Here is a 23081-nt window from a genome sequence, read left to right on the forward strand (position 1 = left end):
AACTGTAGCCAATGATTTTATGCCACGTAGGTGGAACCGGTTTACATTGGAGATCCCTCTCGATCCGTTTTTCCGGGAAGATGCTCCGATATATATCCTCTCACTGGCACCGAGATCCGGCGATCTCTCCTTCTCTCTCGATTGGGACGGCGAGGAACCCTAGAATTCCATGTTTTTGATCCAAAACTCGAAGGATTTGATTGCCGATTGATCAATTGAGGTGCGAGCATAGTTTTCTCTTCATTTTGTTTGCATTTAACCGTGAAATTTTCATTTTTTTTTTTTACTGAACATCTTCTTAATTGGATTATTTGTTGTTGAATTAGGGTATTTTGATGCTTATAGATGAATGCTTGGGTTTCAGTTGGGTTTTGGGTTGATTTGGCTGTTTTGGGAGCGAAAGTTTGGATCTTTTTCTGATATTCGAATGCTTGCTGGTGTGTAGTGGGATTACGATGTTTAACTGTTTATAGATGAGAAATTGGACTTTCTGATTGTGAGAATTGTGTTTCTCTAGGTTTTATCCATGGTGTTTAGTATTTTAGTGGGGATTTTTCGATTCAAGAGTCAAAGTTTTGATTTTTTTTTTTCTGATATTTGAATGCTTATAGCGTTTAAGATGGAATTTTTGTTTGGTTATTTTTATGCTTATGGATGTTAAAGTGGACATTTCTGATTTTGGAGAAGTGTGTTTCTCTTGGTTTATGTATTTGTTGTTTAGTTTTGTTGTTGGGAATTGGAATTTTAAGTGGGTTGTGATTGATTTTATGGCAGAAATTTTGGATCTTTTCTATGTTTTTTTACTTTTAACTTTTAGATCTCCAATTTATTGTTTTGATTGAATGCGCCGAGTGAATGGACAGATTTCTTTCTTTTGCTTGAATATTAGGAAACAAAAGTATTTATTGTGATTTGGAGTTTTTTTGAATTTGCTGTGTAAACTGAATGTCATTAATTTGCTGATGGTACAAAGTTTTCCAGCTGCCGATATCAGAGATATTCATAAGGAGGTTGTGCTAATAATACATTTCAATATTGTGGCAAAATATTTGGAAAGAGCGCTGAAGGGGAGCGAAACAAAATTTTCAAGGATTTTTGTGGCAAGTTAAGCCATGAATTCAAGAAGGTTCATATTTTTGTTCTGCTTCTCTTCTTAGAACATAACTTTGTTGATTCTGCTTGTTATTTTTATTTTTATTTTTTTATCTTGTTGAGATTTCAAGTTGGCACATGAAATGCAATACATTTGTCTCAGGCATCTGTTCTTGAATTGTTGATTATAGTCAGAATTATGCATACCAGGATGATATGATTGATTGCTTTTGTCATGTAATTATTTCCATAATTTTGTTGGTCGCTTCTCTATTTTCACCTTTTTTTTTACTTTCTTACTTTCATTGTTGTCAATGCTAGACTGGTCTCCTGATAGTTTGATGTCTGTTCTCCATTTCAGTGTTTGTCCCCCATTTTACTTTGAATGGGAGAGAGTTTTCACATATATACCTTTCGGCCTGAGTGTTTTCCGTATCTGTGTTCTGACTATTTGTTTTGGTTAATATCTCAATGTATATATTGCATATGAGATAAACTTCTAGACTTACACCAAATATTGTCATATATTTGCTGTTGATTATTGAACCACTCAAAATTTGGCATCCAGAAGTTGGTTCATGCCAAGGTTAGTGAATAGTGACCCATGTAAGATGATCCTGAACCCTGAATGTTCTATCATCATCCTTCATTACAAATATTATGATTGTGTGACAAAGCTCCTCAATGCTCAACATTTTGAAGATGGTTCAGTTTATGTGAGGGGATTATTCGTTCCAATGCCTTTTAACAAAAATTTTCTAGATTAAATTATATATTTGTTTCCAATTACTTTTTAATGTTCTTATGAGGATTACGGCTTGCTATTAAGTTTAGTTTAGTTTTATTTTTTCCGTACTTATTTCATATAGGCTTGCAAAAAATACTAATGCGTGAAGTATCACTATCGGTTTTTCTCTTCAATCGATCGGCTTACAATAGTGTAAAATACATCATGGATTTTCACTTTCAAGAATAATTACTATCAAAGCTCCAAAATTTTCTAGGCTAATACTTTTTAAGAGATCAATGGCAATGTTATTCTTATATTGTGTTGTGCGATAATGTTGCTTGCAGAGATTACCGTAACCACAGAACTGCTTTGTTTGATGGCATTGAAGAAGGTGGAATTCGGGCTTCGCCCTACGGTTCCCATGAGATCGATGAACATGACAATGAGAGAGCTATGGATGGGCTACAGGACAGAGTCAATATACTCAAAAGAGTAAGTTACAGTATTAAAACCTTATCGATAATTGCATTGAGTTTGGGTATGCCTCTGCATTATTCCAAAAAAACAGTTTGAGTTTAGTTGTGTCAAGGTTTTATCATGTGTTTTCAATCCGATTGGCATCGATGATTGTCTTTGAAAATTTTCATTTCTTAAATCTGAATTTTGTTCATTTTTATACATTGTTCATGTTTCAGATAGTGATGTATGCTGATGAAATTCTTGCTTTATGATAGTTAACAGGTGATATACACGAAGAGGTAGAGGGTCATAACCGGTTTCTAGATCGAATGGTATGTCTTTCCTCGCCTGCACTACATCCGATTCGAGCTAAAACAAAAAAGAAAAAATACGAAACCAAATCAAGCGATCATTTTTGTTTTAAATTCAGGGCAATGATATGGATACATCGAGAGGAGTTCTTTCGGGAACCATGGATCGATTTAAGATGGTAATAAAATTTCTATACTAAGTTTATATCATATTATTCGTTTCACTAACCGAACCAATCGTAATTACAGGTTTTTGAGACCAAATCAAGTCGTCGTATGGCAACTCTCGTTGCATCATTCTTGGCTCTCTTCTTGCTCATATATTACCTTACAAAGTAGTCGTCGTCTCTAATCGGTTTTATGTGTATAAAACTTGTGTGGTTTGGTATATTTGTTGAATCTTCTTTGTTTTATCGTCATGATTCTATGAATCTATTATCAAATTAATGTGTTACTTCGATGTCGAACTATTTATTTTGTTCATGTTATACATAATACACCATTTCGATGTATTCCATGAGTGAAAATTTGTATACACATCAAATGCATGACAAACTGGTTATTTTCATCTCATGTTATTATAAAGGTTTTTATAAATTTTATATATTCCTCATTAGTTTACTAATTTTTATTATATAAATTATTAAAACTTGAAACTAAGAAATAATAATAATGTGAAAAGTTATAAGGTTTGTTTGATTTGTACATAGGTATGACACAAGGAATGCATTAAAGTACAAGTGCTTGAGTATAATACAAATGTTTGTACTGTTATTTGTTTGATATAGTGAATATCATATTTTTTTTTTTGAGAAAGACAACAAATACCAGAATCTCAGAACGTACACGTGTGGGGAGTAGGGCTCAACACCGACCCACGTGCATTTATCTTGCGCAGGACATGAGATTCGATCCCGGGTTCTTTCCAAAACAAACGTCTTCCGTAAGGGACCCGATACTAATTGACCCAAAGGCATTAGTATATCATAAAAATTTTTGTATTGTTTTCTGTTTCGATTTACATAAGTATTGGATTACAAAATTGTAATATTTACTAAAATACTTTTTGTATAATCTTTTGCTGTTTTGGGAAAAAAAATTTATAGGACAAAATATTAAAATTTTTCTATTTTTAATAATCACCACTTAATTTTTTTTTTTATAATTTGTAAATTTATTGGGGGCATAATTATTTTTTTTAATTTCTAAAATACATTAGTTAATAATTAGAAAAAAAGAATAAATCACTTGTTTTAAGCATGAATTTAATTAATAATTTTTTATCATAATTTTTTTTTATTCTCAAAATTTTTGATTGGGTTGTGGTTAGGTGTTGTAATTTTAAATTTTAACTACGGGTGAAATTGTTTTTTAGTTATGTTGTACTATGATTAAAAAGTTATAATATGGTTTTGGTGAGACAAGATGTTCAGCAACTTGTGCTGTACTTCAAACCCATTTGCAAATCAAACAAAAAAATTTTTGTTGTGATGTCCCTTGCATATCATTGTGTATATACATATATATAATATTGGGTTTAAGTCATCTATATATGTACTTATATGACTGTATAACATTGTAGATTTACTATATATAATTACTCTGTAAAACTGTATAACATTGTTTGGCACTATTTAAAATTATTTATGAATGGATCATAGCCATTGGGCAATAATCCAACGTACTATGAATGTCCATAGATTTGAAATCTAAAGACATCTCGAGATGGGTCTTCTATATATAATATTAATTTATAATATAAATTGATTAATTTGAGTACGTGTTTATTAAACATGTGGTGTTAGTAGTTGAAATATTTAAATCCAATGCATCAAAGATAATGAAAAGTAATGTTATTGAGTCTTGATCATTAGCATTAATTTTAATAATCTAAAGTTTAAGTTAAGCATGTGACAGACATTTCTTGATTAATTAATGACTCAAAGTCAAGATTAGCATTCTTTTTACGTGAGTTAAGGACAAACATCAACCACCTTTTTTTTCCATTAATTTTTGCTAATAAGTTATTTATTGTTATTTGTTTTGGATAACAACCATCTTCTTTACATGATCTTTATAGAGATTAGATTTCCAAAATTTACTAATTTTAAAGGATTATTTTGTTAGAATTAATAATTATCCTGATTTTTTTTACTAATATCATATATTATCATTATTACCCTTTTAGTAATTCATATCAAATTAATCATTAATTATAATGGGTTATTTATTAACTTTTAATATTTTACCAGTGATGAAAAGTTAAGGGTACAAATCTTACTTTGGCTTGACTACAATTCTCATAATAATAATTTAAAAAAAAAATTATGAATAAACAAGGTTAGATGCTTAATGATGCATGTAAAAATTTTATTTACCAAAAATATCCCTATCTCACTATAATAATGTATTTCTTAAGATGGGTAATTTGGGAAGAAGAGAAAAAAATCCTTTAATTACCAAGTAATAAATTTTTTGTTCTCATTGTGCTTTTTAACATGCATTCTATTCACAAACAGTGGTAGAATTTGCAAAGCACTATTCCCTCTTTGCTTCTCTATATATTTTTTTTCAACTTTAAAATCCTAATCTTTTTAATATTTCAAATCACCTTCTTTTCTTGCCTCTTAGTCTTCTTTTATATTATATATATATATATATAAAATATATTGTGAAGCAAGTGAAAAGTTTGGTAGGTCTTCTGATCTCTCTTCAAGAACATGAGCAAGGTGAGCCATCTCTTTCTCTGTCTCTCTAATTAGAGTTTAATTAGATTACTTTAGGTATAGATTGTGTATCTATTGTTATCACCTTTCAACTATAATTATTCTTATATCCATCTTACTTATTTATTTTTAAAATTATATTTAGTAATAGAAATTAAAGAAGAAGAAGGAGGAGGAGAAGAAGAAGTCATAAGAAACAACAGCTTCATAAGAAGAAGAAGAAGACCAGCAACAACAGAACAAACTTTGAAACAAGAAGTAGAAAAGAACATCAATAACAAGCTTCATAAGAAGAAGAAGAAGAAGAAGAAACCAGTTTTATAAAAGAGAAGAGTAAGAAGAAGAAAACTAAGCTTTACAAGGAGGAGAATTTGAAGAAGAAGAAGAAAAAGAAGAAAACAAAGCTTTCCAAGGAGAAGCAGAAGAAGAAGAACAACAACAACAAAAACAACAGTAGCCTTAGAAGGAGGAGGAGGAGAAGAAGAAGAAGAAACCGGCTTTACAATAAGAAGAAAAAGAAAAAGAAGCTTTACAAGGAGGAGAAGAAAGAGTAACATCAACAACAAAAAGAAGAAGAAGAAGAAGAAGAAGCAGCTTTACAAGAAGAAAAATAGAAGGAGAACAACAACAGCACTAACAGCTAGCTTCATAAGAACAAGAAGAAGAAGAAGAGGAAGGATAACAACAACAGCAACAATAACAGAAAAAGAAGAAGAAGAAGAATAATAACAAAAGGTGAAGAAGAAGAAGAAGAAGAAAAACAACAACAACAATATAACAAAAGAAGAAGAAGAACAACAACAACACAATAACAAAAGGAGAAGAAGAAGAACAACAACAATAACAAAAGAAGAAGAAGAAGAACAACAACAACACAATAACAAAAAGAGGAGAAGAAGAAGAACAACAACAACAACAATAACAAAAGAAGAAGAAGAAGAAGAAGAAGAAGAAGAAGAACAACAACAACAACAAGCTTCACAAGAAGAAGAAGAAGAACAACAACAATAACTAAAGAAGAAGATCAGAACAACAACAAGAAGCTTCACAAGAAGAAAAAGAAAGAACAACAAACTTCACTAGAAGAAGAAAACAAAGAAGAAGAAGTACAACAACAACAACAAATATTCACAAACCTTCACAAAAAGAAGAAGAAGAACAACAATGTCCAACAAATGGTGGGCACAAGAACCTCTACATCTCCCCATCCCTTCCACTCCAACCCAATCACCACCACCACCACCACCACCAAACCCTAACCCTAACCCTAATCCTCCCTCTCACCATCCTGGACCTCATCACCATCCATCCAACTCCAACTCCAAATCCAAATCCAAACCCAAACCCAAACCCCCTCATCTCCTCTCCTACGAATCCCCTTCTTCTCTCCACACCCACCTCCTCCACCTCCCTTCCGGCACCGACATCTCCCTCTCCCTCTCCCTCTTCTCTCGCCACCACCACCTCTCTCTTTCCATCCTCTCCGTCACCGGCTCCATCTCCTCCACCACTCTTCTCCTCCCTTCCACCTCCTCCCCTCTCCTCCTCCACGGCCACTTCCAACTCCTCTCCCTCTCCGGCTCCTTCTTCCCCGGCCCTTCTCCTCCTCTCACCGTCTACCTCACCGGCCCTCACGGCCAACTCATCGGCGGCACTCTTATTGGCTCTCTAGTCTCTTCCGGTCCGGTCATCATCCTCGCTGCCACTTCCTCATCTCCTTCTTTTGACCATCTTCCTCTTCAAGACAATGACGACGTCGCCGGAGCAATCTCCGGCGACCTCCCTGATTACTCTCCTCCTCCTCCTCCTCCTCCTTCTTCTTCTTCTTTGCCTTTAGATGCCATGCAAGTTGGCCATGCAAGCTTGCCATTTTTTAATGTAAATTTATTGCGTATATTAAGTTAATTTCTTGTTTTTGATTTTATTTTTGGAGTTTGTACGTGTGATTTTTTTTTTCTTTTTGTTTTTGTAATTGAATGGTGTTAATTTTTCATCTTTTTTTTTATTATATATATATATATTTTTTCCCCTTAAATGATATTATCTCTTTTGTTGGTTTATATTAGAAATAAATTATATTTGTAATAGCATTATTTATATATATATATATATATATATTGTGATTAATTAATATTAGAAACTAAAGAAGAAGTGTTTTTTTTTATTCTTATTTTTGTTTTTGTATTGAAAGATGTTAATTTATCATTTTTTTATTATAGTTTTTTTCCTTAGTTTTTTCTGTGTTTAATATTTGTAATATAATATCATGAAATTATGCATGTTATATTTATTAGAACGAAATTATCTCTTTTGTTGGTTTATTAGAAATAAAGTATATTGTAATACCATTTTCTATTATATATATATATTGTGATTAATTAATATTAGAAACTAAAGAAGAAGAAGAAGAAGTCCATAATTCTTTGAAGTTTCAACATCACAATCAAAAGAACTTTTGGTCAAATTAAACTCAAATATAATATATATAGATATAATTATAAAGGTTCATCTCATAGTTGACCTAATGCTCCTTCTTAGTCATTAAATTGCCCTTATTAATTTTCCATTAAAAAAATTTTACAATGAATTATCTTCCCAAGATTTCTAATTTGCAAACATTTTTAATTTCTATCCAAATGTGAAGGTACTTTTAATATTTAATATAACAAGTTTAATTAATAATTAATAATTAATAATTTAATAATAAAAAGTATTAATCTATATGTAAAAATATATATATTTAACTGAACCGACCGAAATATTTTACAATTGAATAATCAGATGAACTCATGTGATCGAAATTCACTTTGAGAATCTTAAAATTTTTTTAATTAGCAAAGTTAGGAACTTAATTCCATTAATTTAATTAATCAAATCATAGCCTCCATTAAACTAATCATTTTTTAATGAGAACCAATAAAATTAGAGGTAAGTAAAGAACACCACTAGCAATAATGATGAACTAGAAGCTTAATAAATTAGTTAAAGTGGACCACACTAACTAAAGTGATGAAAAGTGATTAGTGATGAGATTAAGTTTAATCACATGCTAAACAAGATGCTTTAGACATGTAAACTTTTATAATGTGGTTGTACCTAATTGTAACTCAATACTTATATAGTCACTTTATAAGGTTAAATATGTATTTAAAAAATAACCATTATTAATAATAATAAAATTATTGAACAAATGAACTCCTGAATAATTCTCTTTCCGAGGAACAAATATAACATTCAAGAGAAATTGTTCTTATCATCTTTCCAACTTTCTTACTTTGATAAAAAAATTTAGACTATTTTTATATCTCCAAAAACGTTCTTCCTATTTCTAAGACTCTCTTACTTTTCAGTACTTTTGACTGAAATGCCGTACAAAATAGTATACAAGATATTAAACATCAAAAACAAATCTTATACAAAACATTATAAATTAAATAAAAACTTATGTAATTACACATAAACACATAATATTAAATAAAAAATATATTTAATAAACGGAAAATACATTTCGTAAAAGAAGACAAAATTATATTTTAAAATAAAATAATCTAATGACTTGAGTTGCAAGAACTGAAAAAATAAGTAAACTGAAAAGAGAGATTGTCTAGGAAATTGAAAATTTTAGAAAGGCTGTAGGGGATATTTGAAAAGTTACAAAAACTAATAAATAATTTTTTTTTTAAAATTAAAAAAAAAGCCAAAATTTTTTTTTTTCAATCCATGAAAATACAAAGAAAGTGCAGAATGCATGTCATCTCAAAGAGCATCAAATCAAGAAAATAATTAAAACAAAGAATATCAGCAATCACTTGATCAGACATTTGAGGGTCCTCACTTCCAAAACTACAGAAAAAAAAATGCAGAAAAGAAGCAATGATAACAAAAGGGATGCTTGATTGCAACTTCCAGAATTTCATAAAGTTTATGCTATCAAATCAATAATAACAACTGTTTAGAGGAAGAATATTATATATATATATATATATATATATACAAGTACTCAATTTCCACAAAAAGAAATCTCCAAAACCAATTTATCTATCCAAAAAAGGAGCATATAAAAGTAGAATAAGATATCACTCCAATTTTATTAGACTAGTCTCATTTCTCAACCATCTTATGGATTCTAAATTCAATGAGAACAAAAATATTTTCTACCATGTAGCATAAATGGATATCGATTTTCATATCATATAGTTAACTGCATTCACCAGCAACAACAAGCCATTAGTCCTAATTATTTGGAGTCAGCTACACAAATTTTTCTTTTCTGTGTTCTTCTATCAAGAATTAAAAGACTAGATAAACCAAAGTCAGATATATCATTATGTAGGTAACTACATTCCTAGAATTGACTCAAATTGTCAATGAAACCAGGAAGATATCTCTAATATTCACTATGACATACATCACAATGACACTATTTTAACGAAATCAACTCCCCTAGTTCTAGAATCAGGGAACGCCTGGTTTCTACCTATTAAACCTTGACATGTGTCCACAATCACAATAGAAAAAATACAATAACATCACATAGGACACGTGTCAGAATATAATAGGCTGGAATCAGTGTATTCCCTAGTTCCGGAACCAGGGGAGATGAACTCCTATTTTAACCACCCACATTCATGCTTTTATATATACTATAAAGTTAATTAAGATGAAATGCTTTTTACCCGAAGATAACTATTAACTGTAATAGAACTTGCTACTTGAAATTTCACCATTGTATATGAAAGTGAAAATGTTGCCATTTATAAATTATTTTAACCATATGTGTACTCAGATTCATGATTGTACACTACAAAAATAATTAAGATGAAACAACTTGTTTAGTTCAACTCAAAACAGTGAAAAACAGGGCCTTGCTTGTCGAGTATTTTCAATGTTCATAATGATTGGTATATACCTAAAGAACATTCCAAGAAATCTCTGAAACAATGAAAATACATATGATTTTTTAATATCAGGCTATTTTGTTCAATTGAATTACCTCGATGACAATGACTGGGGAAAAATTCATGAGGGCTTTGCAAACTTCCCATGAACCCAAACCCTTTGCATTTTCTTCCCATTCTTGCGGTTCATTGAAGTCACACAACAATATTCAAGCTCTAACTGCATGAACACAAACAGTATCTCTTGAACAGTTTAACCAAAAGTCTTTTATGTGATCAGAAATAATTCATAAATTATAAATCACCATTGAACTGCCTAAACAACAATGTCAGATAATATCAAGAACGAAAAGAGCATTTAGGTTGTATACCTTACAAAAATCGCTAATTGCTATTATAACCCTGTAAAAACCACATCTGCTTACCAAAAGTCAACTTTAAAAAAAAATTCTAAAAAGACCAAACTATCCCTCACTCTCTTCTTCATCTAACTTAGGATGGGAAAAAAGAGAATATAGACGTAGCGGTAGATATGTCTTTTCATAAAAAATTTAAGTTTACTTTTAACCTAGGTGTGTATAAGTAGACAACTTTTTGTAGTCACAAGAGTATATCGGCAAGTACATGCTTTTATGGAGGTATAGAAGCAATTGCCCAAAAGAAAATTAAATTTTTGCGCCTATGTAGTAAATAAAATATGAAAGTAACAAACTTTGGATTGGTGATACCACAATGGGCTTGCGGTAGATATATATAATACCTCAATGAAGCCAGCACCCACAAAAAGATCCCTTACAATATCCAGTGAAAAGAAATACGAAAGTGTGCCTTCCAATCGCATGTATTCCCGGTACCCAACCTTTTGTTCCACAGGAAACCGAAGCATTGTCATGTCATAAAGGCCTGTCAACCGTCTATTTGTCTCGTATTAAAATCCTTTTAAATGAACAAAGATGACATAGGAAAACTGAAGATCAGACAACATATATTATGTTTAATTACCATAATCTCTGAAAAGTAGCAAACATCCAGGTTTTAAGGTGGAGTGGCATTCCGCAAGAACAAATGGCATGTTCTGCAATGGGACTGCTGACAAAGTGAATATCTACAAATGACGAAGGAATAGAGCATTAGAAGATGAGATACATGAGTGTTTGCTCCAGGAAAGAAAACGTTTTACTCTTTTGTTTCATCAAAAATTGCTGAATGGTAGGAAAAAGAGTAGTTTGCTGCTTATTTATTTTCAAATTCATTCATTCTTCAATTTAAGACAATGAAAGTTGCAAACTATCTAAATAAACATGCCATAATGATTTAAGTAAGATATCTCATTTAAGTGGGTAAATAACATTCTAATTTCTCATTCATATCAAGCAATTATCTTGCTGAAGCAAGTGAATAAGGTATCATTTAATCATGGCAATAGAAATACACCAATAAAAAAATTAGCAATAAAGGCTAGTCTTTCAATGAAACAATTGATACAGTAGACAATGTCTATTACCAAGGTGACAAAATCAACTCCACCAATACAACATTGAGCTTTTGTATCATTCAACATCATCATCTCTTCTTCAGCATCTACGACATATGTCAATGAGAAGCATGTGTACAAGTAAATTTCCATAATCATCAAACATAAAGATGCTTAGTGGCATGAGTTCAAGTAAATTAACCTGCTGAGGAACTACTCTGGTTCCTTGACGGAGAATTCTGACAAGAAGAACAGAAAAGCCATTCTGGGAACTTGTTAACAGAAAAATCAAGTAAAAATGGATGAAATCGCTGTTCTGATGAGACTCCAATGGTCGAAAAAATAATCTCTTTTGCTCTTTCAACAACCTCTGCGCTACAGTCGCACGCATAAATAACCATGTTCTTTTTGGCACTAAACAAGAGTAGACTTGTTAATAATGTTTGCCATCCAACAAACCCTTAAAAAACAAAGCTAAACATGCTCTGCAAGTTGCTAGCATCCTCTATGAGAAGCTATAAGAGATAAGAGAGGAAGATGAAAACAAACATCCAAGAATTATTTGAAATGGTGATCCAAAGAAGGTTTAACAAGCGTTTTGACAAAATTAAGCATAGCTAAGAAAAGGAAAATGCAACCTCCACTTATAAACTAAATGTTCATGAAAAACTATAATAGCAAGCTCATCATCACTCATTTCATGTATACATATATATATATATTGGCAAAAGTGCAAGCTCTGAAATATTTTGTCTGATGAAGTTAACCATTTACCTTAGCAAATTCTTTGTCCTAACCAACAAACTCTAGTCAAGTCATCTACTTGAATTCAGACTCATTGCAAAATAACTTTATAAACCCTAGAAGCCTTTAAAAAGCTTCTTTTATATTTGGCTATAAATGAGTCATTATCATCTTATAACACTCCAACACTATAAATACCATTTCATTGAGTTATTCAAACTCTAAAATATGTCTAATTTAAGGTGTCAAGAACTGGTCACTCAATTCTCCCACAACTACTCAGGCAAATCTGAGTTCTCTAAATGAATAAATTATATCTCATATATATATTGGCATCTCATACAATCAAGTAATCAACTATCTTACAATAACATAATAAATGCATATGATGATGTTAAAAATTCATAGCAAGCTATTACATTAAGCATCATTCATCTCATACATCTATTACCATCTTGTGCAATCAACTATGTTACTAATGGCACAATAAACTCATACAATGATGTCAATTATAATAATTTCTAAACCATAAAATAGCAAATGATTTGCTTAGCATGCAAACCATTTATTTTAACAATTAGAATCAAACATAATCTATAAATTCCAAATATATGAAACACAACAAGAACACAACTTTTTTGTTTTTTAAATACCGTAAGATGGGAAGAACAGTGCTCCCATTCCCACATCCCACCTCCAAAACTTTAGCAAAACCATCACTACTTCTCAACTCCGGAAACTCCTCCAACAAATACCTTCTTTCCTTAAATAAATCAAAAGCACAAACAACTCTCAAACCAAATCACAAACAACTCTCAATCGATATATAAGTTCATGAAAAAAAGAGAAAATTTTTCTAATAAAAAGAGAAAAAACAGAGATTTTGGAAAGGAAAACCTTGAAGAACTTCCCGGAGGAGTGGCGGCGGTGGAAGCTCCGCCAGGCATCGGCGTTGCAAGGAGGAAGAGACGGAGCAGAGGGAGTGAGATGGTAGAGAAGAGAAGGATCGTTCTCGACCTCGTCTCGAAGCTCTTCCCAATCGAAATCTCTCGAGTGGTACTCGGCCGTCGTCGCCGTCGCCATTGTTTCTCTTCGAGGTCGCGGGAGCGAGAAGCGGATTCGGGCTGAGATAAGAGAATCCGGAGAATGAGAATGGGATCCGATAATGATCTTAGCGGATTCGGATTGATAATTAAGATCCGATAAGAAAGAATGCCAAATTATGTGTGGGTAAATTTTTCACATGACACATGTATGGTTGATTTCCATTTTGTCATGTGTTTCAATTTGTTTTTGTCATTAGATATTAATTTGTTTTCAGGGCTACTACTCGTGATTTTTCTACCAAATTTAAACGACGATCGGTAGTAAATACTACATCACTCTTTTAAATGAGTTGAGTCACGACCTCTCTCAGGTTGGGATTAGAGAAAAATATAAATAAGATGACGTGGCGATTTCTACCCACGTCATCTAAATTTGGCTCGAAAACCCTCAGTCGACTAACCAGTGAAAACAAATTCATATCTAATGACAAAAAGAAACAAATCAAAGCACAACGACCAAAATGAAAAATCGACACTGACACCGTGACCACATGAAAAATTTACTCAATTATGTGTATATAACTCTGAAACTTCCTTGTTATTTACTTTAAGTCTCCTCAATTTTCTAAAGATATAAAATCATATATATATATATATATATTTGAGTTTTGAGAATTGCACACCATTTACATCAAGTAAATTGACTCACATTGACCCAGTACGAATAGCTTACGTTGACCCCACTACAAAAAGATATTGTTGTGAGAATTTTATTTTCCAAGTCAAAACTTTATCAACAGTTACTAGAATATTGTTGTGAAATTTTTGTTGAGTGATAATATTGATGTTAGTTGTGATAATAATAAAATATATTAATGTTAGAATTTCATTTTCCAAATCAAAAACATGCTAAATACAATGAGAGTAGATCCTGCAGTGATAATAACAGATCTACAAGTGCAAAATTATGATTCAAACCCTGTATCAACTGATGAGAACATGACTACACATTCAATTTCCAGTTATACACGCGCCCAAACTTTCCAAGTTGTATACACGCCCAAACTTTCAATCCTCAATTGTGTACGGTTGTGTACATCCTTGATTGTATATGCGTTTATCACATTTATAAAAAAATTTGATATCTGAGTATATATATATATATACACGAGAACCGGTATTCTAAGAACGTCCATAAATTTTAAGTCTAAGTCTTTTAAATCTAAAAACGTCCACGGTCACGGTCCATCCGACGGCTATCATCATTTCTAAACAATACAAAACACATTTTACAATATCATAAACAGTCAAAAAGAGCATCATAAAAAGTACAAAAAGATGTTTGTGAATTTTATACAATAAAACAAGTCAACTAAAAAGATTTATGTCTTTAGTAAGTTGCATATACACACGGAATTACACACTTTCAGTCTCACAAGTAATTTAGAGCATAAATAAACCTAAACAAGAATTCCTTGCCACTCGGTAAAGAACAAGATTGCACAGGCATGCATCTCAATTGCCCAAAAAAGACAAAGTAATGTAACAACATCATGCATTATAGAAACCACAAATGACTAGAAATTCCAAAAATATACAGAAACAAAGTACAAATAAATTACAGTGCATCAAATAAAAGAACCAAAATTACAAGAGTTTCAAAAGTAATGCTACTTCAGTCAAGAAGGCATACAGCTATCATCTTCATCATCAGAGTGTTCCTGATTCTATATACAATTTTCCTTCTTCCATGACCCATTCTTGCAACTTTTAGATGTTATAAAAGACACAAAAATACGAAAAAAAAGTAAGAAAAGAACAAAAGAAAAAACATTATGCACCAACCAACCTGATCAACAAACCAACATCTTCAATGTCCAAAGCTCCTTTTCAAGTCAACTACAATAACACTTATGTTATCGGCGCTCTTCCTTCCAAGAGCAAGCCTAGCTAGCAATGCAGCTGCAAGTGAGCAGCGCGGAGCTGAGGCTTGTTCTTTTTCTTCATCAGTGACATTTTCTATGACTGCTCTGGTGACATCATCTGCACCGCTTGATAGAGCACCCTCTTCTAAACACCGGCGAGCTACATCACAGGCTAGCTCGTTCGATATAACATCCCATAATCCCATCACTCGCAATTACCAAGCATTCGTCAGATCGAGTTCTTTCCATCACAACCACTTCTGGTTCTGATATGACTACTGGTTTCAAGTACTTGTCACCTGCAAGGGTTTTTGATTATATGTCCACAATTAATAAAACTAAAAGTAGAAACAATTTGTTCAACATTCCAGTAAAGTGTTCATACATTAGAAAAAGACTAATTTCTCATAATAATCTTAACCCTGTCTTAATTTAATCAAGTACAATGTCCTTTCCTTTCAATGGCATGCAGAAGTGCCAACAGAAGACGCAAGCAACAATAAAGATCTACCAAACAAACCAACCAAAACACCACATATATATATTCATGACATTTCAGAGTTTACATACAAACTTACTAAACCTCAAAGATCCTGTCAGTAACACTGTCAAACATTGAAAACATAAATTGGAAACCAGAGAGTAGCAATTCAATTTGTTAACCACATACGAAAAATATGCTGGAAGTCAAAATTATAACATGTAGTTAACTTAATTAAAAACCATAAATATGAATAAGAACTTCCAAGCCTGAGATTAGACATGTTAAGTACTATCCTAAGACCAATTTCGCCTCCTCTGTGCTGCAAAGATTTCTAGCATCCTCTGATCATTAGGATTCAATTAACCCGAGTATCTGACAAAAACGCATTGCACGTCTGACAAAAACACATTGCACATCTGATAAAGAGTTGCGCAAGTACCAACCCATATATGCAAGAAGAGAATGAGAAATGAGAGAAAAATAAAGGAACTAGCGGCTGCTAAGCTTTTCTGGATTAAAAACAGAGTTGATGGCTTAGGTCAATTTTGAACTTATAAAACTAAGGATATATATATATACACGATCCAACTGTCCAAAAAAAAATCTGTTGGAAAAAATGCATCTAATGGCTAAAATTAGCTGCTTGAAGATGAAAAAAAATAAAATGGAATAAAAAAAATACGCCACAGCCCGTCTGAGCACATGTGTGGTGCAAAAAAAACAAAACCTAGCATGGGGCCAAAGACTTGGAATAAGGGGAAAAAAAATAAATGTATACAAGTATGTGAACTTTTTGTGGGACAACCGTTGCCCAAAAATTTGGTAGTAAAAGAATCTAGGTCCGATCTAGCTCAAGTGACGGACAAAGTGGACATAAGCGAGCCTGATTCTAACAAACTATATCACCGGCCATATTCATATGGATGTCTCACCAATCAATTATAGAAAACAAATTTAGCAAGATAATAATTTGAGAAATTTCCATAATTTATTATGTACTAGTTGAGCTATACAGGCATAACTTACCATGTAAAAGGCACTCAATTTCATTTAAGGAAAGCTTAGTTTGGAAATTAAATAAGATAAGTATACCAAGTTTGTTTTGTCAGCCAACCAAATGGTCTCCCGTGTTGGAACAAGCGCACCATGCATCCATCTAAAGAGCATGTTCTATAGAAACAACAGCTTTGATTTAACAAGAATCTCAACCAGTATCTTAAAATTAACAAAATGGTTCAGTCTTAGCATAAAATCCTTAAAAACCAAGCAACATTAAAGGACAAAGTAACCTTAATATAGGTTAGAAATATGCACACTCTGTTAGTGTTCACATAATGTTAAAAATACAAGTCACCAAAACTTACTAAATTAGGTAAGAACATGTGCAGAATATCTCACACGCAACAACAATTAATGCAAGCTACTTTTGCAATTAGGTATTAACCTTGCTATGTGCCAATGGAAGAAAACTTAAAAGAAAAAAAACAAAAAAAGAAAGATTCTCATATAACTACTCTAGCTTGTCCCTATTCAATAGGGAAGAATTCATTAACCACCAGCCCAACAAAGTTGGCCCAAGTGGTAAAGGCTTAGGTCACTGAAGCAAGTGATTTCAAATTCCCTCAAAGAAAAAAAAAAGCCCTCATGGGTCAAAAACCAAAAACCAAAGACCTCATGGACCGAATATACCATCAGCTCACTCCAGTTCAAACCTCCACAACCCTTTCTCGGATCATTCTTGTTCCTAGACCTCACCAAACTTCTCGAGATTATTGTTTGAGAACTTCCTCTCTGCAAGTGGACAAGGACTTGATCATGAAAATAGCCAAAAGAGATTGGCTTACAGAAGTGATTGACTCAATTTTAGAGTTCAGAAGGCAATGAATTTTGTAACCACAAAAGAGTTTGGTAAAAGATTAGTGCCCAAGCCTTCCAACACCTTGCCCACCATATTTTCAAAACAATAAATAATTACTTATTATCATCCACAAATGGGTAAAGTACGCCATCCTCACCCATTGTCCAGTACACTAAATTCCCCAGACTTAGCAGGGTTGTCTAACAGATGAACTTGAATGCTTCTTAATGATCACAGACAAGTGGAGAGTCTAACTTTAATTTGAAGCAATATACTTTCATGGATAGGTAATGAGGCCCCTATTTGTGGTATGATTATAGAGAAGAGAATGCCAATATGCTTGTATACAAACTAAACAAAAAAATAAATAAATAAATAACCTTACAGTTACTAAAACAGTATTTGGGATTGAGTTGGAAGGCATTTTAGCTTTCACAGATGGTTCATTTCACTCCTTCCCTCCCCTTGCTCATCTCTAACCTACACTATTGCAACCTTATATCAGCTTCTTCCAAAGATACTTTTCCATCCAGTCTGAACACCCTTCACCTGAATGTTTTTTAGTCAATGTTGGATAAAGAGTATTTTCGAAGAGATTCTATGGCATCCTTGGCCTACAAGGTATTCATCAAACTCCAACCATTCTTGTTTTACTTCTTTATTAATCATTCCTCAAAATATGCCCATACTAATAATATTTTTTTACGAAAGCAAATCTGCATACCACAAAGTTGTGATTCATGAAACAAATAGTAATGGTTGCATTAACCTCCATGACATGAAAAACAGAATAATAAAATAGAAGCTATGTACCACTTAGGTTGGAGAATCCACAATCAAGAAACAGAGTTTGCAACTAACAGAGAGAAACATGAGCACAGTATCCTCGTATACCTGACCTTGGCATACTGACTATCCCTCTTATTGAAGAAAACAACATTGCATACAAAGATTTTCTAAGAGTTACAATTTTCCAACAGTTGCAACCAAAAGGAAGATCACATATCATCCAGGCAATTGATGGAAATGCCCACACAGCCTTTTATAGTTTCAGTCTCATTGAAGAGCCTTTAAACAAGACCCAACTCACTGCTACATCAAATTATTAACTTCTCATTCAGCCCTGGCGATCACTCCAGTCTCTCTACAAAAATGTAGAGAAACTACAAGTAAACTTCATGATCATTTGAATCTTAACCAAAAATTCCATCTTTCCCATAAAAAACCAGCCAAAATCTACTTCACCTCCAAACACAACATCTAGTCATGCAAAAAAATATCAACATATCAAATTGAGTCGAAAAACAGTACCTAAAGCACGGGACATGGCGAGGATTCCATGGACTCTTGCTCCGTTGAGGTAGATCACCCTCCCGCCGGCGGCTTCAATGCGCGCCAGCTCGTCCGGCCTGTCCGGCTGCAAAACGCCACAAACATTATACAACCGTACACAAGCTCAACCCCAGCCAATAGAATCCCTCCACGTGCCCCCCAATTTCCAGCTCACAGGCTCCACGAACCACCGAAAACGACTCCCTACTCACTACCCATGCTTTGCCATGAAATTACGGCGAATGCCATCGCCGGAGATTTAGGTTTAGTTTTACCTTGTGGTCGTCGGAGAGGGGGAGGGCGCGGCCGGAGCGGGAGAGGACGGCACGAGAGTCGCCGCAGTTGGCGACTAAGATCCGGCTTCGAGAGACGATGGCGACAACGGCTGTCGACCCCACGACGTCGGACTCGAACCCCGATCTCTCGCAGCCGCACGGCGGTGGCCCAGGTCTCCCACAAGCGCACGCCGCCAGTACCACCTCGTCCATCCTCGCGAACGCTCTCTCCACCGCCGCCTTTCCACTCCTCTTCGTTCGCCGCCTTCGTCCCCGCCCTGCCTATCTCCTCCGCCACCAGCTCGTGCATCCTTTCCCTGCACATCGCCGACACCTGCAAATCCCAACCGTTCATTCTCATCCACCAATCTCATCCTACGGCTCTCCAGCTTCTCTCACCGGAGAAGCCGGAGAACCAGAACGAGCTTCTCTTTCATTCGAAAATTCAGAGTAAAAAAAAAAATCAAATTAGAAAACTAGGGTTTCGAGGAGATGAGATGGCGATCGATTACGTGGGAACCTCCATGGCCATCGAAGACAGCGAAGAAGTGGAGCAGCTCGCCGCCGGCGAGCCGACAAAACGCCGGGCGAACTGAAACAGCGTCCTCCATCTCGCGCGACAACCCACAGAGCGACACCGACCCAAAAGCCACCACCGGAGCCACCGTCCGGGTTCTCTTCTCGGCCGCCGGTGGCTCAGCCGAGGCGACTCGTTTCTCGCCGCAGTTCGAGGTCTCTCCGGCGTGCTCGATCCTCAGGCGGCGCGGCTCGCAGCATTTGGCCAAGGACTCGCCATCGCCTGCCATATTCACGCATACATCAGCCATCAACGGCGTCGATCGCTTCCAATCCCGTTCTCTCTCATCTCCGGCGAGGGTTTCGCGGAGGTGCGCCGGTGGCGGGGAAGACGGTTGGCAATTTATAGACAATTTTATATATATATATATATATATATATATATAGTTTTTAAAATTTATATAAACCTTTTCGCAAATACACCCCTGCATAACCTCATAATTACATAAAATATTACCAAAAATTAAATCATGGCTAAAATTCTCCATTACCCCCTGAATTATGAAGATAATTGTTTATTTATTCTATACATAACATACAAATATCTTTTATTTATGTAATTAATCATGAAAGTTTATAGAAAAAATAGGGACGAAATATAAATTTTAGAGGGGTGCAAAAGAAAGAAGTGATTTATAATATTTCGAGGGGGTAATTGAAAAAAAAAACAGAGGCCAGCTCTCGAGCACGACGTGTTGACGAGAATGAGAGACACGTCAATAGTCGTACTTCTCGGCGCCGCTCTCGCGATACGAGATAATGGTAGCAAAGTTATCGTCTCGTGATGATCATCTCGGCAACAGAAGACCGTTGGATTTGAGATTGGCGCTGATCTCGATGTAGGTGGATGTTACTGTTGTGATTATGAGTCCTTATCACGAGAAAAAATGAAGAAGATGTGCACCGTTCAGAGGGTGGCACGTGGCGTGTGATTATTGGTTGGTTGGCATGCATGTACGTGTGTAAGACTCTAGTTCGGGTAGTGTCCTTTGTTGAAAAGGACTTTTGTTTTGGTTAAGTAACACGTGATTTGATTGGACGGTCAATTGGGCCCGGATCTTGGGTTAGATCATGTGTTGGAAAACGGGTGGTCATAATGAATATATCGATAAAAGAAAGATTAATAAAATTATCCAACTCCCAACAATCAAAGAAATTTGTGTATAATATATATATATATATATACTCTTTTTAAAGGACATAGTGAAGAAGAAGCAAGACTAATGAAGGGGCTTCAAGGAGAGTTTCCTGAATTGTTCAAGGACTTATTAGAGAAGAAGAAGCAAGATGGATCAAAGGCAAGTTCATCTGAAGGAGTGCAAACAAGAGTCCCAGAGGATCCATATGCTTGGATAACTTTTGCATATCCAAGTATTTTCAAGAAGGGAAAGAAGAAAAATGTTGAAGTATTGAAAGATGGAAGTTTCAAGATAAACCCAGAAGCCGGTAAAGATGTTGTAGTCAAAGATGAAACTAAGAAGGATGAACAATTGTCTACTGAAGAAGGGGTGAATGATTTTGAACATGATCAAGAAGTTAACATGATAAAGGAAAAAGTGAATGTTAAGGGAAAAGAACCATTAGTTGAAGAAGAACAACAAGAGTCTAAGGACTCATCTGTGAATGGATGGGCGAGCGGTGAACAGGATCTAGAGGAGATTGTTATACAAACTCTCAAAGAGTTGAAGAAGGGTAAAGAAACCAAAGAAGATCTTGACAATGTTCCTTTGCAAGCACGAGTACTCAAAGAAATTTCGAAGAAGAGGAAATCAAGCCCCACGCTTAAGAGCCAAAAGAAGACAACATCCAAGAAACCAAGACGAAAGACTTTTTCAGATTCAAAAACTGAAGTGCAGAGAACTCCTACAAACAAGAAAATAGAGCAGAAGAAAACCCCCATCAAAGGGAAGAAGAAGAGTTAAGCACTAGCAACATTAGGAAAGAAATTCTTAAATGAAGACTGTAGAAAAAGATGGAAAATAATCTATAGTCGGGGTTTGATTGTGGAAAGAGTCATCGATGAGATAGCCTTCGACAAGAACTGTTTAATAAAGCTTCTCACTGAAAAAGGGTTGATTATGTCTGCCACATTTGCCAAGGAATACAGCCCTACACTGGTCAAGGAATTCTACAGCAATCTAGTTCCTGCAGTCAAGACCCTCACAGCAGAAGGGTATCATCAGGTCTTTGTGAGAGGTAAAAAGATTGAGTTTTCACCGGAGAAGTTGAACAATTTTCTGGAGTTTTCAACAAAGGTACAAGATTCAGTGTTTGAAGAAAATTTTGAATACAATGATGAGATTGTAAAGGAGATAACTGGAAGGAAAATGCATCACTTGGGGACAAGAATCAAGATTACCTGCATCACTCCTAACAGTAAAGTACAATGTTCTTTTCCGATTGGGTATTTTCAATTGGTTTCCGACCGCCCACAATTCAAGCATATTGAAAGAGATGGCATTGTTGTTATATGCCATAGTTACTGGGTGTCCATTTAATCTGGGGTAGTTCATCTTTGAGAAAATCACTACAGAGGCCGCCAACTTTACAACCATAACACATCTAGGGTATCCAGTCCTGATCACACAATATCTGTTGCAACACAAGATACAATTAGAGAAGACAGAGATGGTATCAGACATCAAGAAAATAAAGATATCTCCCAAGTTGTTTGCATATGGGAAAAAGATTGATTTGCCAATAGGAAGAGTTTCTCCTCCACCTTCATTCACCAATGATAAAGGAGTTCCAAACCTAAATATTGAAGAAGGATACAAGAAGCTCTTAACAGACCAACTGGAGGACTTTGAACGAAGACAAAGATCGTATGCTGCAGAGTTGATTATCATTGCTAAACAAAAGCAGGTCATTCAGGCAAAGCTTGACATTCTGAACAAGAAGGAATTGGAAGCATCAGGTAGGCTATTTGACATTTAGGGGGAGTTCTAATGTAGTTTCAACCCAGTTTACATGTCATGTAGCTTTAACATCATCTGCTACAAAGGAGGAGAAACAATGAAGTCTACTAGTCGACCGTTACATGTTTTTCAGTTTTAGTCTATAGTATTTTGGTATGTTTGTTGTCTAAAACTATTAAAGACTAAAGTGTTTTGGTATCTCTTTATCACTAATTGCAGTATGTGTTAAAATT

The 23081-nt window shown here is 34.4% G+C and overlaps 3 protein-coding genes across 4 annotated transcripts; 1 reads left to right on the forward strand and 2 right to left on the reverse strand.

Moving 5' to 3' along the window:
- The first annotated feature begins 85 nt into the window (after window positions 1-85).
- LOC120275359 (bet1-like SNARE 1-1) lies at window positions 86-3011 on the forward strand. The gene is made up of 6 exons (XM_039281901.1): window positions 86-220; window positions 982-1126; window positions 2167-2314; window positions 2557-2613; window positions 2712-2771; window positions 2842-3011. The coding sequence occupies exons 2-6, from the start codon at window positions 1113-1115 to the stop codon at window positions 2929-2931; spliced, it is 369 nt and encodes a 122-aa protein (XP_039137835.1). The 5' UTR covers window positions 86-220; window positions 982-1112; the 3' UTR covers window positions 2932-3011.
- A 7098-nt stretch (window positions 3012-10109) lies between these two features.
- LOC120275168 (tRNA N(3)-methylcytidine methyltransferase METTL6) lies at window positions 10110-13646 on the reverse strand. Of its 2 annotated transcripts, XM_039281678.1 has the most exons (8): window positions 13332-13646; window positions 13088-13197; window positions 11893-12104; window positions 11721-11797; window positions 11219-11321; window positions 10977-11119; window positions 10312-10436; window positions 10110-10227 (listed from the first exon to the last, which is right to left on the reverse strand). In XM_039281678.1, the coding sequence occupies exons 1-7, from the start codon at window positions 13515-13517 to the stop codon at window positions 10338-10340; spliced, it is 930 nt and encodes a 309-aa protein (XP_039137612.1). In that variant the 5' UTR covers window positions 13518-13646; the 3' UTR covers window positions 10110-10227; window positions 10312-10337. The 2 variants fall into 2 exon arrangements, with proteins under 2 accessions (XP_039137612.1, XP_039137611.1); XM_039281677.1 differs by having other exon boundaries at window positions 10110-10436.
- A 1412-nt stretch (window positions 13647-15058) lies between these two features.
- On the reverse strand, window positions 15059-20269 carry LOC120275703 (probable protein phosphatase 2C 68). Its single transcript, XM_039282375.1, is given in 6 exon segments — window positions 15059-15608; window positions 15610-15704; window positions 19059-19164; window positions 19355-19597; window positions 19599-19688; window positions 19867-20269. Coding segments are annotated over 6 exon segments (1107 nt in total). The 5' UTR covers window positions 20182-20269; the 3' UTR covers window positions 15059-15350.
- Window positions 20270-23081: the final 2812 nt, after the last annotated feature.

The sequence above is a fragment of the Dioscorea cayenensis genome, chromosome 14 (genome assembly GCF_009730915.1).
Source record: "Dioscorea cayenensis subsp. rotundata cultivar TDr96_F1 chromosome 14, TDr96_F1_v2_PseudoChromosome.rev07_lg8_w22 25.fasta, whole genome shotgun sequence".
Classification (NCBI taxonomy): domain Eukaryota; kingdom Viridiplantae; phylum Streptophyta; class Magnoliopsida; order Dioscoreales; family Dioscoreaceae; genus Dioscorea; species Dioscorea cayenensis.

What these genes read in the sequence shown, in the direction of transcription:
- LOC120275359 (XM_039281901.1), top strand. An exon ending in GAGTCAATATACTCAAAAGA is followed by an intron (nt 2,315 to 2,556) that starts GTAAGTTACAGT and finishes GCTTTATGATAG; the next exon opens with TTAACAGGTGATATACACGA. An exon ending in ACCGGTTTCTAGATCGAATG is followed by an intron (nt 2,614 to 2,711) that starts GTATGTCTTTCC and finishes TTTTAAATTCAG; the next exon opens with GGCAATGATATGGATACATC.
- LOC120275168 (XM_039281678.1), bottom strand. Translation starts at nt 13,517, where the DNA reads ATGGCGACGGCGACGACGGCCGAGTACCACTCGAGAGATTTCGATTGG. An exon ending in CCTCCGGGAAGTTCTTCAAG is followed by an intron (nt 13,198 to 13,331) that starts GTTTTCCTTTCC and finishes GATTTATTTAAG; the next exon opens with GAAAGAAGGTATTTGTTGGA. An exon ending in CCAGAGTAGTTCCTCAGCAG is followed by an intron (nt 11,798 to 11,892) that starts GTTAATTTACTT and finishes CATATGTCGTAG; the next exon opens with ATGCTGAAGAAGAGATGATG.